The 12,668-nt window shown below is 40.3% G+C and overlaps 1 protein-coding gene across 1 annotated transcript; it reads left to right on the forward strand.

Moving 5' to 3' along the window:
- The first annotated feature begins 712 nt into the window (after window positions 1-712).
- Window positions 713-9,297, forward strand: CDCA7L (cell division cycle associated 7-like). Its single transcript, XM_009872116.1, has 8 exons — window positions 713-835; window positions 1,302-1,661; window positions 2,891-2,965; window positions 4,434-4,619; window positions 6,138-6,266; window positions 7,155-7,304; window positions 8,407-8,543; window positions 8,892-9,297. Exons 1-8 carry the CDS (start codon window positions 767-769, stop codon window positions 8,920-8,922), a joined length of 1,137 nt encoding a protein of 378 aa, XP_009870418.1. The 5' UTR covers window positions 713-766; the 3' UTR covers window positions 8,923-9,297.
- Window positions 9,298-12,668: the final 3,371 nt, after the last annotated feature.

Below are 12,668 nucleotides of genomic sequence, written 5' to 3' on the forward strand. Positions count from 1 at the left end.
TTACTTCCTAGTCTGTAGACAGAAATTTTGGATCTGTTTACCCTCCCAGATGTTTGAATGATAAGCTGCACCATTAAAACAGAAAGAGTAGAGCACTTGGAAGGTGGATGGATGTTAGTAAGCTTGCTCAAAACTCTGTGGTTTTGTGTTGGTATCTGTCACTTAAGCGATGGTGTAACAGCGTGAGAAGCAGACACCCTCTCCAGGAGCCCTGAGTACTGCTGCAGCCAGCACAGAGGAGGGTGTTGTTTCTGCTGCTAAGTGAAGAAAAGGAGGGCTCTTTCTTACTGTGGGTGTGGTTTATATTTTCTTCCACTCAAGGCCTGTTTTGTAAACAAACAAAGCAACTTGATATTTTACACATAAGAAAACTGATGGTTTATTTTTATTGGGTAGCAGTGAAGAGGAGGAAGAGGGGAAAAAAGAAAGTTCCTCCCTGCAAGAAGCAGTGAGTTAGATAGCCCTGTGCTCAAAATGAGCAAAAAAGATCCTGCTAAGTTAAAATAACTCAGTGCTGAAACTCTGAACATCATCTGCTTTTTTCTTTTGACAGGCTTTGCCTGCAAAGTGCTTTCACAGTATATGCCATCTTGTTGGTACCTGCTTGAACCTCAGGACCTGTTCATTGTGACTCTGTGACTACACTGTGTCTGACTGTCTCTCACAACTGCTGGCTCGTATTTTTACAGGCTCGTATTTTATATTTCAGTCCAGGTACCTCACTGAAGAACAGCAGAGGATTTTCACTGAAGATACTGACTCTGAAATGGAGGTGTTTGAAGGCTTCTCTTCAAGCGAGGTGGATGTGAACAAGAAAGGAGTTCCGGTAAAGGCAGTCACCTACACGTGAATGTATAGGTTGTCTCTTCTGTGTAAACCTCATGTTCTCATAGGAGTATTTCTGATACACCATGATGTTCTTTCTTCATGAAAGAAAAAATAAAAGAAAGAAGAAAAATACATGTTATCTTCAAAGAGAAAAAAACGCTTTATTTAATGTAACATCACATAGCAGAAATGCGAGCTTCTTCCCTGACTGTAGACTGACTGTGCTGGGCAAGATTGTTCCTCCGAAGACAGCCATGTCTGTATCCCAGACAGCGTGAGTCTGTAGATTTTGTGTTGGTCTCTGCATAGAGAGAAGTCTTGTACTCTGAACTTTTAAAATTTAAATTTGTTGATTTAAGTGATCTTATAATAAATAGTGCCTTCAGGGGTGACACTGCTGCCTAGAAGTAGTGATTTAAAAATGACCTTTCCTGTGTCAGAGCTAGTAAACATGGGATTCTTCCTGCTTCTAGGTGGTGGAGTTGGACTTGAGTGATGAGGAACGTGATAATTTACTGGGTAGTGAGGAAGAAGAGGAGGAAGAGGCGAAGAAGAAAGTTTCCCCGAAGAGAAGAAGCTTTGGCCTTCGTGTTGCCTTGCAGTTTCCCAGCAGAAAGTCATCTGAGAAAAAAGAGCCGGAACAGGGATTTTCTAACTTACCTCTAAAGGACAGTGAATCCCTCACACCTCTTTCAGAAGAAATAAGTTGCAAGCAGTGGGACAAACTAGAGGGCTCTGCTTCAGAATCTGAAGAAGACATTAAAGACACACAGGAGGAAAGTTCCAGTGCGTTGCTTAAGAGAGCCATGAATATTAAAGAAAATAAAGCTATGGTAAGACTAACGAGCAGTACTTTGTTCACTGACATTTACATCTGAGTACTTAGCTTCAGCACACTTGAACTTTGGGGTCCCTGCTGGTGCTGTGCTGGGACTTTGGGAAAATCTGGCTGTGGTCTGTATTTGAATTTTTCTACCTGGGAAAACCCTAGAGGACCATCAACAATCAGACATTTACCCCTAAAATAGCCTCAAGTAGGACAGGTCTGCTCAAGTTCAAAATGAGAGTCGAACCAAATGTTCTGTGTGTGGATGTGAACAAAGCTACAGATGCCCAAGTTGCAGTCTCATATTCAAAACATGTCAGAAGACTGGATGGTCCCTTCAGGTCGTTCGTGGTGTCATTTGCACAGCAGAGTTTCTAATTTTCATTTGTGCCTCACAGATCTTCTGCAGTTACTGATTCGAAAGCCAGATAAAAACTGCAAAGGATGATAAATGTAATTTTTCAGTTGTGTGGGATGTGATGTTTACAAACTGCTGAAAGTGTGTGTGTGTGTAGGTGCAGAAAAGAGAGATACTGATTGTTTCTTTTCACCTCTGTTGTCCAAAATGCCAACAGCTCTCTTTAATGATTATGCTGCCATGCGAATCTGAGTTGATGTTGGCTGCGCAGTGGCTCCTTCAGTTTTACTGTATTCCAGGAAAAATTGCAGCTTCCAAGGAGTCTTGGGGTTCAAGTATACCTCTTGGGTGGGTGAACCTGCAGCTCTCATGTGAAAACTTGCTTTAGTTTTATACCTGTGTTTCTAATCTTGTGTCCTCACTGCTGTTGTGTTGGTCTTGATGCTCTTCAGCCCTTTTCGCCTTCCACTCTCTTCCTTCTAGTTCAACTGTTGCAAGCAGCTGGTGTTCCTTTTCTCTCTTTTGTTACATGAACTGTGAATTTCTCATTGTTGATCATAGACATCATAAGCATGTTTTAATGCATTTCTTCAGTGCTGTTTCAATGACATTGGATGTAATTCTAGCTAATTCTAATTCCTAGTAAGAATTAATGGGAGCTGGGAAGTTAGTACTGCCTGCAGAGTTTCACTCATTCAGGGGTAAATGAACCACTTTTATGAGCCCCACTTAAATAAAGCTTCTCCAGAAAGGTTTAACGGACTGAAAGTTCATGTGTTTAAGTAGTAATTTAGAGTGCATGTGAAGAGTGGATGACAGGTGTTGCTTATCTGTAAATTTGCAGTGAGTTTTTAATGAGGCATCACTGTTGATTTCAGCTTTCCCAGCTGTTGGCAGAACTGAATTCCATACCTGACCTGTTCCCAGTGAAAACATCCACCTTGACTCTTTCGGTAAGTCTCTGGTACCAGCTAGAGGTGGCAATTGTTTTTGATAACTAAGGATTAATATATTACCCAATTAAATGCTTTCACCAAGTTTATTCTGGTTTTCTTTGGTTTTTGGTCACTTTATTTGTATAGATTTGCTACTGGTCAGTATTTAAGTACCAGAGATTATGTGAGGAAGTGGAATTTTGTAAGATAATTTATGATGAAATACGGAGACCAGGATGAGATGCTTTTTACAATTTTTGCCCCAGAAGTATTGGTGAGGTGCTAGAAAAATGTCTGTGTATGTGGGAATAAGGAAAAGTAGTTGCTTTCTTTTGGGTTTAGATCCTGTTAATTTCCGTCTTGCAGGCTTTTCTTTTAAAATCCTCACTTCCTAGTAGAGCAGATGAAACCAAACCACTTCAATATGAACCCCAAATGATACTGTAGTTACTTCAACTGGCTTCTCTCTGCTAGAAGCAGAGAACTGTCAACCCCTCTAGGATTTCTATAGGCTAGTATTTTTCCATGTGTATTATAAACTGAAGAGACTTGAGGAAAAATTGAAGGGCCGTAGTTTTGGAAAACCTATGCAGAAATGCTGTTGTGGTCATCAAGTGAAAAGGTGAAGCCAAATTATACGGTGTTTGAAAGGCTGGAACCTTGCTAGTTCTAGTTAAATGCTGTAGAAATGTAAAAATCCTTTGGATGCGTACATAAGCCTGCCACTTTTATTTAGTATCTTTACTTGAGGAAGTGGGAGGGCATCAGGAGTATTCTAGATACCTCATCTGCTTGATTTTTGACTTCCACCCTGTCTCCTTGTAACATACCTTTCAATTCTTTAGAAGGATTTAACTAAAGTGTGTAGTATCAAGCAGACTTCTTTCCTACATCTTGTTTCCACTGTCAGATTTAGTAGCTACCCTTATGGTAGGTGTCCACGCAGGACTTCTGTTGCACGAATTCAGTCACGTCATAATCATGTCAGATGTGACAATATGAAGAGTTATTTTGTGCCTTCTAGTAATTTCCAAGTCTTAGGAGTCTGGAACTAGGAGAAATAGTTTATTAATGCCCTTTCATTTTTAAAAATGAAAAAGAAAATAATCTAGAAATTGGATAATTTGTTGCAAGTGGATTCATATTGTTGGCAAATCTGAGTATTTAGCTACAGAAGAACAGTGAGAGCTAGCTTCTGTCTTAATATGCCATACATAAAATTTTGGTATAGTTCTGTGATGTTAATTGGAATAGAATTTCACTGTGAAGATTTGATGTTTTAAAATGAGCAAAGAGATATCATCCTTAAGAAGAACACTTAAGAACGGTAGAAATTGGTGGGGCTTGCCTTAACAAATAAGGAGTGGGAGAAGAACAGATTAATTCATGATAGTGCAAGTGTGGTACAGACACTTTCAGATAATTTCTGGTGTTTAACACTACAAACGTAACTGAAAAGACAGTTATTGGAATCTTCTCTTTTCAGAAACAGAAGAAAATCCCAAGGAGGACATTTTCTGAAGGCCAGATAACACGTCGCATGAATCCAACCAGAAATGCTCGTCCACCAGAAAAGTTTGCCTTGGAAAAGTTTACTATGGCGACTGTCAAATTTGCAGAACATTTGCATAGTTATAGACAACACAACCTCCTGAAGAAGAGACTCAGCGTGGTATTTGCCAGACTTTGATATCTGCAGTAGTCAGGGATTGGGAACCATTTGAATTGTTGGCCAGTACTTAGAGGAGACATCACATCCTACACAAAGTTACTGAGAACCTTTGGTTAGGATTAGCTGCAGAAGAAGTTATCTTCAGGTCTTCCTGCTTCAACTTTCACCTGTTAGCTGGGCACTATTTCTGACCTGTGTTGTCCAAACATAACAACTTGCAGTCTGTTACTTATTTATTATCTGAAAATAACTAGAACCCACAGTGTAGGAGGCCTTTGAGTGGCAAGTGGGGCTGGTGGAGGTGACAAAGCAGATCTTCAGACTCAGAAAAAATTAGCAAAACCCCTTTTTTGGAAATAGCAGAGGGAAGATAGATATTACACAGCCTCTGCAAATAGCAGAGGGAAGATAGATATTACACAGCTGAACAGAGAATAAATGCTGTTGTACTGGCTATCCATTCAAAAGTTGCAGGTTTATTTTTTACCGTTTTTAAAAAATCTGTTTGTTCCTCCCTTGGCTTATGGTGGTCATTTGTCTTGGTTTTAAGGGAATCTGCACCAACAAAGTGCTGTTGTACTGGCTAGCCATTCAAAAGTTGCAGGTTTATTTTTTACCATTTTTAAAAAATCTGTTTGTTCCTCTCTTGGCTTATGGTGGTCATTTGTCTTGGTTTTATTTACTGTATAACTTTTATGAGGAAGATTCTTCAAGTTTGTGACTGCACAGGCTGGATCTCAGTTCTGTTTATAGGAATGAGTGCTGGGCACAGTTGAAGCATAATAGAGGGAACCTGGCTATTAAAAAATATGGAGTAGCACTGAATAAGAACCTGAGCTGGTAAATTACTATTTTGGAGAGAGCAGAGCTGATTTAGAGTGAAGGACAAATGAGGTGTTAGGAATGGAGTAGCGGGAAGACTAAGGATTCAGATCAGACTTGTCCATGATAATTTGGAAGGAAAAAGAGCACTTAATACAGAGTGGAGCAATCTCTTCCAAATAACAAACAGGGTAATAAGACAAAGCTGGGTATGGCAGGACTAACCTAAAACTTAAAGTTTTTTTGCAGGACACTAGAGGTTGTCATTGGAGAAAGCAGAGTATGCTAGCAGATTGAAGATGGAAAGCATGGCAAGGCAGATGGTCATAGTTCCTTATTTTGAGAGGGAGAAAATGAAGAATTATAGTGGGGGTGTGCAGGGAAAGCAAAAAAAAAAGAGGTAACAGAAAAAAAACATTTTAGGGTTTTGTGGAAATAGAAGTAGTGATGTTTGGAAGGAGGAACATACATAAGCAGAATAAATAATAAGTGGAGTACAGAAAATACTAGGGAGGAAAGGAAGAGAAAGAGACAGTGGTCATTTGGAAAACGATTCCCTGTTCTTCCAGTGGTCCATGAGCCTGTAGTTGTCCCCCTGTAGATTGTACACACGTTATAAATGAATTTGTCACCAAGTGTGGTGACAGAGTCTTCATGACACCAGACAAAAGGTGTTGAGATGAGTTTGTTTAGCAGGGGAATTGTGGAGTGCGCAAAAGGAGGAGATCATCGAAGTATTCGTGTCGCCGTCCAGAGGATATTACTGAGGAGGACTTGGACAACATTGCAATCACCTTTAAAGACAAAATATATGACAAAGTTCTAGTAAGTGACTGCTGTATGCTTTAGTGTGTCTGTGCCTTTGAACTTGAAAGTCTTCTACTAGTTCACTGGTGTTTTCTAAAGGGTATGCCTTCCCGAGGTTCTGGAGAATGTAGCTTGGCATTATTATATTGCACAAGCACAACTTTGAAAGTTTTGCCAGGCTTCTGTGGGCTTGCCTGTGCTGGCTGATAGGCCCCACCAGCATTTTGCTTCCAACAAAAGAAGTGCTTTATTGCCACAGAGCTATTAACTGGAGTTTGCCTTAGCTATGACTCACCACTGATAAAAATTGACATCCTTTTTATCTCTCATTCTCACTTAATACAAATGTTGTGATGGTGGTGGTTGCACTATTCAATAATAATGATCTCTGCTGCTCCTCGTACCCCCTGGAAATGACATTTTTGTATGGGTTAGGTAGTTTCCAAAGCTCTTGGTGGAACTCCTCCTTCCTTTACTTCACTGGATTTGGCTATTATTAATTGATGTAAAGATCTCAATGGTCAACTTACTATATATTTCATGCTTCATTGTATTTGCACAAATGAATCACAAGGTCATTTTCTGCGTAATTCTAGCTTTTTCCTGGACAGAGGAAAGGTTCAGAACTGCTACATGAGGCTCATGTAGTTTGAGACTCCCGAGACAACTAGGCACTGTCTGTAAAATTCCTAGCATCTCTCCAGACAACTGTATGATTTATCGTAGTAACAGAAGTTGTGATTTACCATTCATAACGGAACTTACGGTCCTTACTAAGATTTTTGTTGCTGAATTTGACTTTGGTTTGAAGTTTGTGCTTTGCTATCAGCAGATACATTAGGAAAGTTCAATAATGACTATTTAAGATGTCCTTCATACACACATGTTTCTCATTTCCAACTTTAGGGTAGTACTTGCCACCAGTGTCGGCAAAAGACAATGGATACAAAGACAATCTGTCGCAACCAGGGCTGTGGAGGAGTAAGGGGGCAGTTCTGTGGACCATGCCTTCGAAATCGATATGGGGAAGATGTGAAGTCAGCACTGCTTGATCCAGTAAGTATCATTTCTTGGGCTTGGAAAGAAAGTGTACTGTGTCGGAGTTTTTTTTAGCAAGCTGTGATGAGCATATGCTCATTATAACATGGTTTTCAAAGCTTTTTGCCATGAGCAGATCTGTAGTGCTATTAGAGCCGACACTGATCTTGTTGGAACTCAGTTGGAAAGTGCGGGATCTGAGTTACAATCCACTCACTTTCATGCTTTGAAGCTCCACTTGCTTATTGGATAGTGGAGGGAAAGCATGAGAGCTTTTAAGGAATCTGTTCACTTTCAGAAAAATGCCAAAACGTATCCTTTTTCTAATGCGCTCAGTAACATGGCACCCAAAGCAGGTTCCTTGTTTTAGATTCAGATTTTTAAATATGAGGAAAAAGGAGAAGAACGCCTTTTCTCTGTTGTCCCCCAAGGAACTGAGCAAGGAGAGAGCACAGGCTGCTGCCAGAGGACAAGGCACATGGGAACACAAATACCGCTTAGCAGAGTACCTCTCTCTGTGTGCTCAGCTTGTTCTGGGACCTTCTCTCCCCAGCTCTGCCTTAAAGATGAGCTTCTGGGCTGCTCTGAAGGACAGTGGACAACTAATACTCCTGTTCTGGCCCAGTGGGCAGTGGCTGCTATACTGTAGTGCTGGCTGTTAGCACCTGCATCTCTGTGTTTAGTTGCTGAGCTTAACTTCATGCCGGGTAATTCAGTCCCAGGAATCTTGCTGTACCAGCAGGCAGAGCCAAAGAAACTTCTCACAGTAGGTACTCATCTGTGTCTAGGGAGTTCACTCCAATCAGCCTAGCATAGGAGTGAGTTGTCATTAGACAGTCCAGATGCCTCGAGTCTATTTAAAAATTTAATACAGAGCGTGTCAGAGAACCTGAATCTTCAGAGTTTAGAAATATTCAGGCAAACAATCATTTATTTAATCCTGCAGAATTTGGAACGTGTTAACGAGGCTGGCTGACTGACACAGCCTCTTAAAATCTTGCCCTGAACAATCACACAGTAGGGAAACTGTACTCGTGTCTGTCAGAGTGACAGGAAGGTGAATGTAACCTTACTCATGGCTTGCTTTTGTCCCCCACCCTCCTCGTTCACCCCTTTGCAGGCCTGGGTCTGTCCTCCTTGTCGCGGGGTGTGCAACTGCAGCTACTGCCGCCGGCGGGACGGGCGCTGTGCCACGGGCATGCTCATCCACTTGGCCAAGTTCTACGGCCATGACAACGTCAAGGAGTACCTGGAAAGGTGAGAGCTGTGCCCTGTGGTCATTCCTTTTTCAGCTGTTCTAGGCTTTTAAATAATACTTGACTTCTGTTGCTTGGGGCAGGTCCTGGACCTGTACAGAAGGTCTATGCAAAAGAGGTCTCTCGGATTTCAGATTTTTTCTAGGCTGAAATCGGCTGCCTTAAGGGGAATCATATTGTTTGTGTAAACAACTCATTTGGTTGCCTATTTTGAAATCTGTATTGACTGCCTGAAGCATATAGAAGTGCTGTTTTGGAAGTTGCCATCTTCAGCAATGGAAATTGTCTTTTTAAGGGTAACCTGAGTTTCCTAAAAAGCACTAACACTGTTTTCTCACATGTCTTCTAGTTTACAAAAACAACTGACGGATGACAATTGAGAACACTGAACTCAAGCTGTGCCTGCAACTGGTTAATATGTTGACAAAATTTGACTTTAAAAGGTTATTACTATGTTTTATATAAGATAGAAGTGTAGAGTATAGTATATGCATTTTTGTGTTGCAGTTTTTGATTCATGCGGTCTTATGCAAAGATCTCTCAGGAAAATTTTTTGGTAGAGAAATCTACATGCACGGACCTTTATGTTAAGTGAAATGGCATTCTTAAACCTTGAGTTGTTAATTTTTAATAGAGCTGCACAACCACACAAGGGAGAACTTGGTCAATTTGAGCAATACTTTTATTTATATAATTGTGCAAGTTTGCAGAAAGGGTGTTTTAACAACTACCTGTAAAGCATACCCTGTCTTTAAAGAAATAAACAAAAAAACTCCTTTGTGTTCCAACTTGACCATAAAGATTCAGTTTTCCAACCCCTGCTTTCTGAACCTATTCGTCTACCTGCAATTTATGGAACTTGTCTCTGTAAAGAAGGAAAGTGTACTTTCATCTGGATGCCATTATATTCCAGCCAAAGTTGATGCAACCTACCAGTGGGAGGATGATTTTTTTTATTCCAAAGTGCAATTATTACTGAAACATGAAAGTGGGAAAATGTTTTGTAAAAAAAAAAAATAAAAAAATAATAAAAAAATAATTTTAGACATCATCCCAATAAAGAAGGATAATTGCTCACCAGCAGGTTTTTTTGTGATGCACCTGCTGCGTGAACCAACTACCTTACAGCAATCATAACTGGTTAACTGGTTTAAATCACAAAGTTCGGGTTTATTTTTTTTACATATAGTTCATACCTAGATGTTTTTTCATATGTAAAACCAAGCTTTCAAACAACTTTGTTTAAATGCAACATGTTTGTATTGCAGTATGTTAAAATTTTTGTAAGATAAACATTTCATTTTATGTAGAGAGAATAAAAAATAATCAAGAGGAGTATTTTGTGAGTCAAACTACACTCAGATGCTGACGTTTCCCATTTGCTTTCCCATAGCTGGTGTAATGAAGGAATGATTGCAGATCAATATCGTTATGTGGAGAAACAAACACACGAACACAACACTGTCAGATGAGGAAATAACAAGATGGAGCACATAAGTGTTACACTAAGGATTGTGGTTTTGTGAGGCAAATCTCCTGCTCCAGCTGACTGTGAAAAATATTTATCTCCTTTTGCTTTAACTACAAGACAGACTGAGAAAGCAGCACGTACTCTTGAAAGCTTAGTACTAAACTGCCAAGAGTTAAGCTACTCCTGGCGGAACCCATGTAGCTGTCTCTTTGCTTTTCACACTGAAAGTCCAGCTGTAAGCTTGCTCTCTGCTTTTGGTTCTATGAACTGGCTGTTCCTAAAAATTCTTAATGTCTCTTTGATCCACTGGAATAGCCCTTACAAAAAACATCTGGCGTTGCTGGAGCCAGTTCATTGAGCCAGGCTTCAGCTAAGGTCCCCAGCTGTATGTCCCACCTGGCACCTGCAATAAAGGTAGGCACGTGGTTTACGTGGTGTTCTGTAGTACAAGACCAGACTAATTTGGGTTTAAGCAGCTGCTTATTGCCAAATACTTAAAGCTACGTTTGGACATACAGATTTAGTGCTGTATACTGGTGTTGGCCTGTTGTGCATTCTCTCACTGTATGAATGTGGAGATGAGTACATAGCATCTGCCTGAGCTTGATTTCTGGTGTCATCAGCACTCCTTTTATTGAAAGCAGGGACTAGAAACTACTTAAAGTTGGGACTTGGAGCATGCCTGTGACGGAACACACTTGTTGAAGTTAAGTGCTCAAATTTTCTCCTAATTCTTCACCAGTGTATGATCGAGTATTCCAAAAAGGGGAGTATTTAACATATGTTTGTATAGGTATCAAACAGATACTTCAGTCAGTTAAGACAGGTGAGTTCTGCGCTGCTGGAGGGCCATGGACTTTCTGAAAGCTGCTGGATTTGTTGTGTGTTCTTCTGACATAAATCAGCGTATAAAATGTTGCAGATGCTTGTGGATTTGGAGAGTGTTTATGTAGCAACAAGAAAGTTTATATTTTCAAATACCAACACAGACACAAAAACCACAGCTCACAAGGTTGATAACCTACCTCATATCCAGAGGAGGAATGAACAGTATTGTCCTTCAGGCAATAAAAAGGTCCTCTGAAAAATTCAGGCTACCTTTTCAAAAAGCAACAGTCAAATGACGTGCTTGTCATTGCTCAAGTCCCTGGCTTTCTCCTTGGGGCTCGCCTGCTAGAGTAGCAACTCCCTTCCAAAAGTGTTGCTTTCCTTTTATTATTTTTGAGTCTGGTGAAGAGTAGGAGTAATGATGACATTTTTCTAAGTGCCTGTTGGAGTCATTCACCTTTCATCTAATTAGCTGTAACGTTGTTGACAGCCTAATTTAAAACTAAAATCTTATTTTGACTGTGGGCCTTAGTTGTCATTCCTAAACTAGCTGTTTCAGGAAAATACAGTTCCAAAGGAGCAAGGTTTGTCTTCTGAAAGTTAAAAGAAGGGTTGCAGCTCAAAAGATAAACACAGTTTCCACTCAGGGACAGCCTACAACCATATCACAGCTACTGCAATAATTGCTTGGAAACCCAGATGAAAAATCTACTCTTGTCATACTTACACATCACCCACTTTGGTGTGTCTTTGTACCTCATGCTGCAGGGGTGTGGTGAGTATTATGGCCTAGCAAATGAAAAATTCAGAGTTCTTTAGGTTTACTTTCTGCCAAGGTGGAAGAAAAAAAACAGAAGAAAGATTATTTTGAAAATAGCTTTTTTTTCTGTGTTTTTGTTTATTTGTTTGTTCTGGTTTGGGTTTGGTTGGGTTTGGTTTTTTTAACTGCAGCTGTGCAGATGCCTTGATCCAGGTTACCAATATCTGGTAAATACTTATCCCTATTCTGCACCTCTAAGAACTGCAGAAAATTTCTGTGATCAGTGTCAGTGTAGATTTTAAAGTCTGGAATAGTCTTTAAGCTTCTGAACCTCAACTACATTAGAGCTGCTGGTTTACTACAGTGCAGACCTTGTTCAGGTTATTTAAGGGCATGAAGTACAGTCAGTGATCAGGACACCAAGCTGGTATGAAATTTGAAGTCACGGTGGACCAAAACCAACAGCCCACCACCATTCCTAAATTTCCTTGGTTCTGTTCACAGGATCACACCCCTTAGTCTAATTCTTGATAGAACTTACCTACCTAATGAATGAAGCTAGAGTCCCTGCACTGGGTTACCGAGATCAAAATATTAACGCTTATTGCTTACTTTCCATGAAAAGCTCACAGGTATAGGCTCCTTCCCTTGGTGGATGCCATAATCCTGTTTGGTCTTAATGGTAATGTCAGCAGTCAAGCCAGTTTTTCTTGTGTACTGTGCTCTGTATTACAGCTTTAAAGAATAATGCTTTCAATAATTCAATTTTCAGACTGTGATTTTAGTGTCAGAACTGTTAATATCCCCTTTTGGGGCCAGTTGTGCTCAAGCCTGAGACTGACTGGGGTTTGTTTTGTTTTTCTTTTTTCTTTGGCTGTTAGTTGAAGTAAGGCAAAAAAAGCTGCATGAATGCAATTCTCTGGAAACAAAACATTCTGCACAGCACAGAGCAAACCAACTCACCCCCCTCCCTGGGAGAGGAGCAAGACTGCGTTGCTGTCTGCACTCAGAGCTGCTGCTTCTCTCCAGCCACATCCCTGTTCAGAACAAGCCCATGCTAACATCTG

This window comes from Apaloderma vittatum, unplaced genomic scaffold (assembly GCF_000703405.1).
Source record: "Apaloderma vittatum isolate BGI_N311 unplaced genomic scaffold, ASM70340v1 scaffold11576, whole genome shotgun sequence".
NCBI lineage: Eukaryota > Metazoa > Chordata > Aves > Trogoniformes > Trogonidae > Apaloderma > Apaloderma vittatum.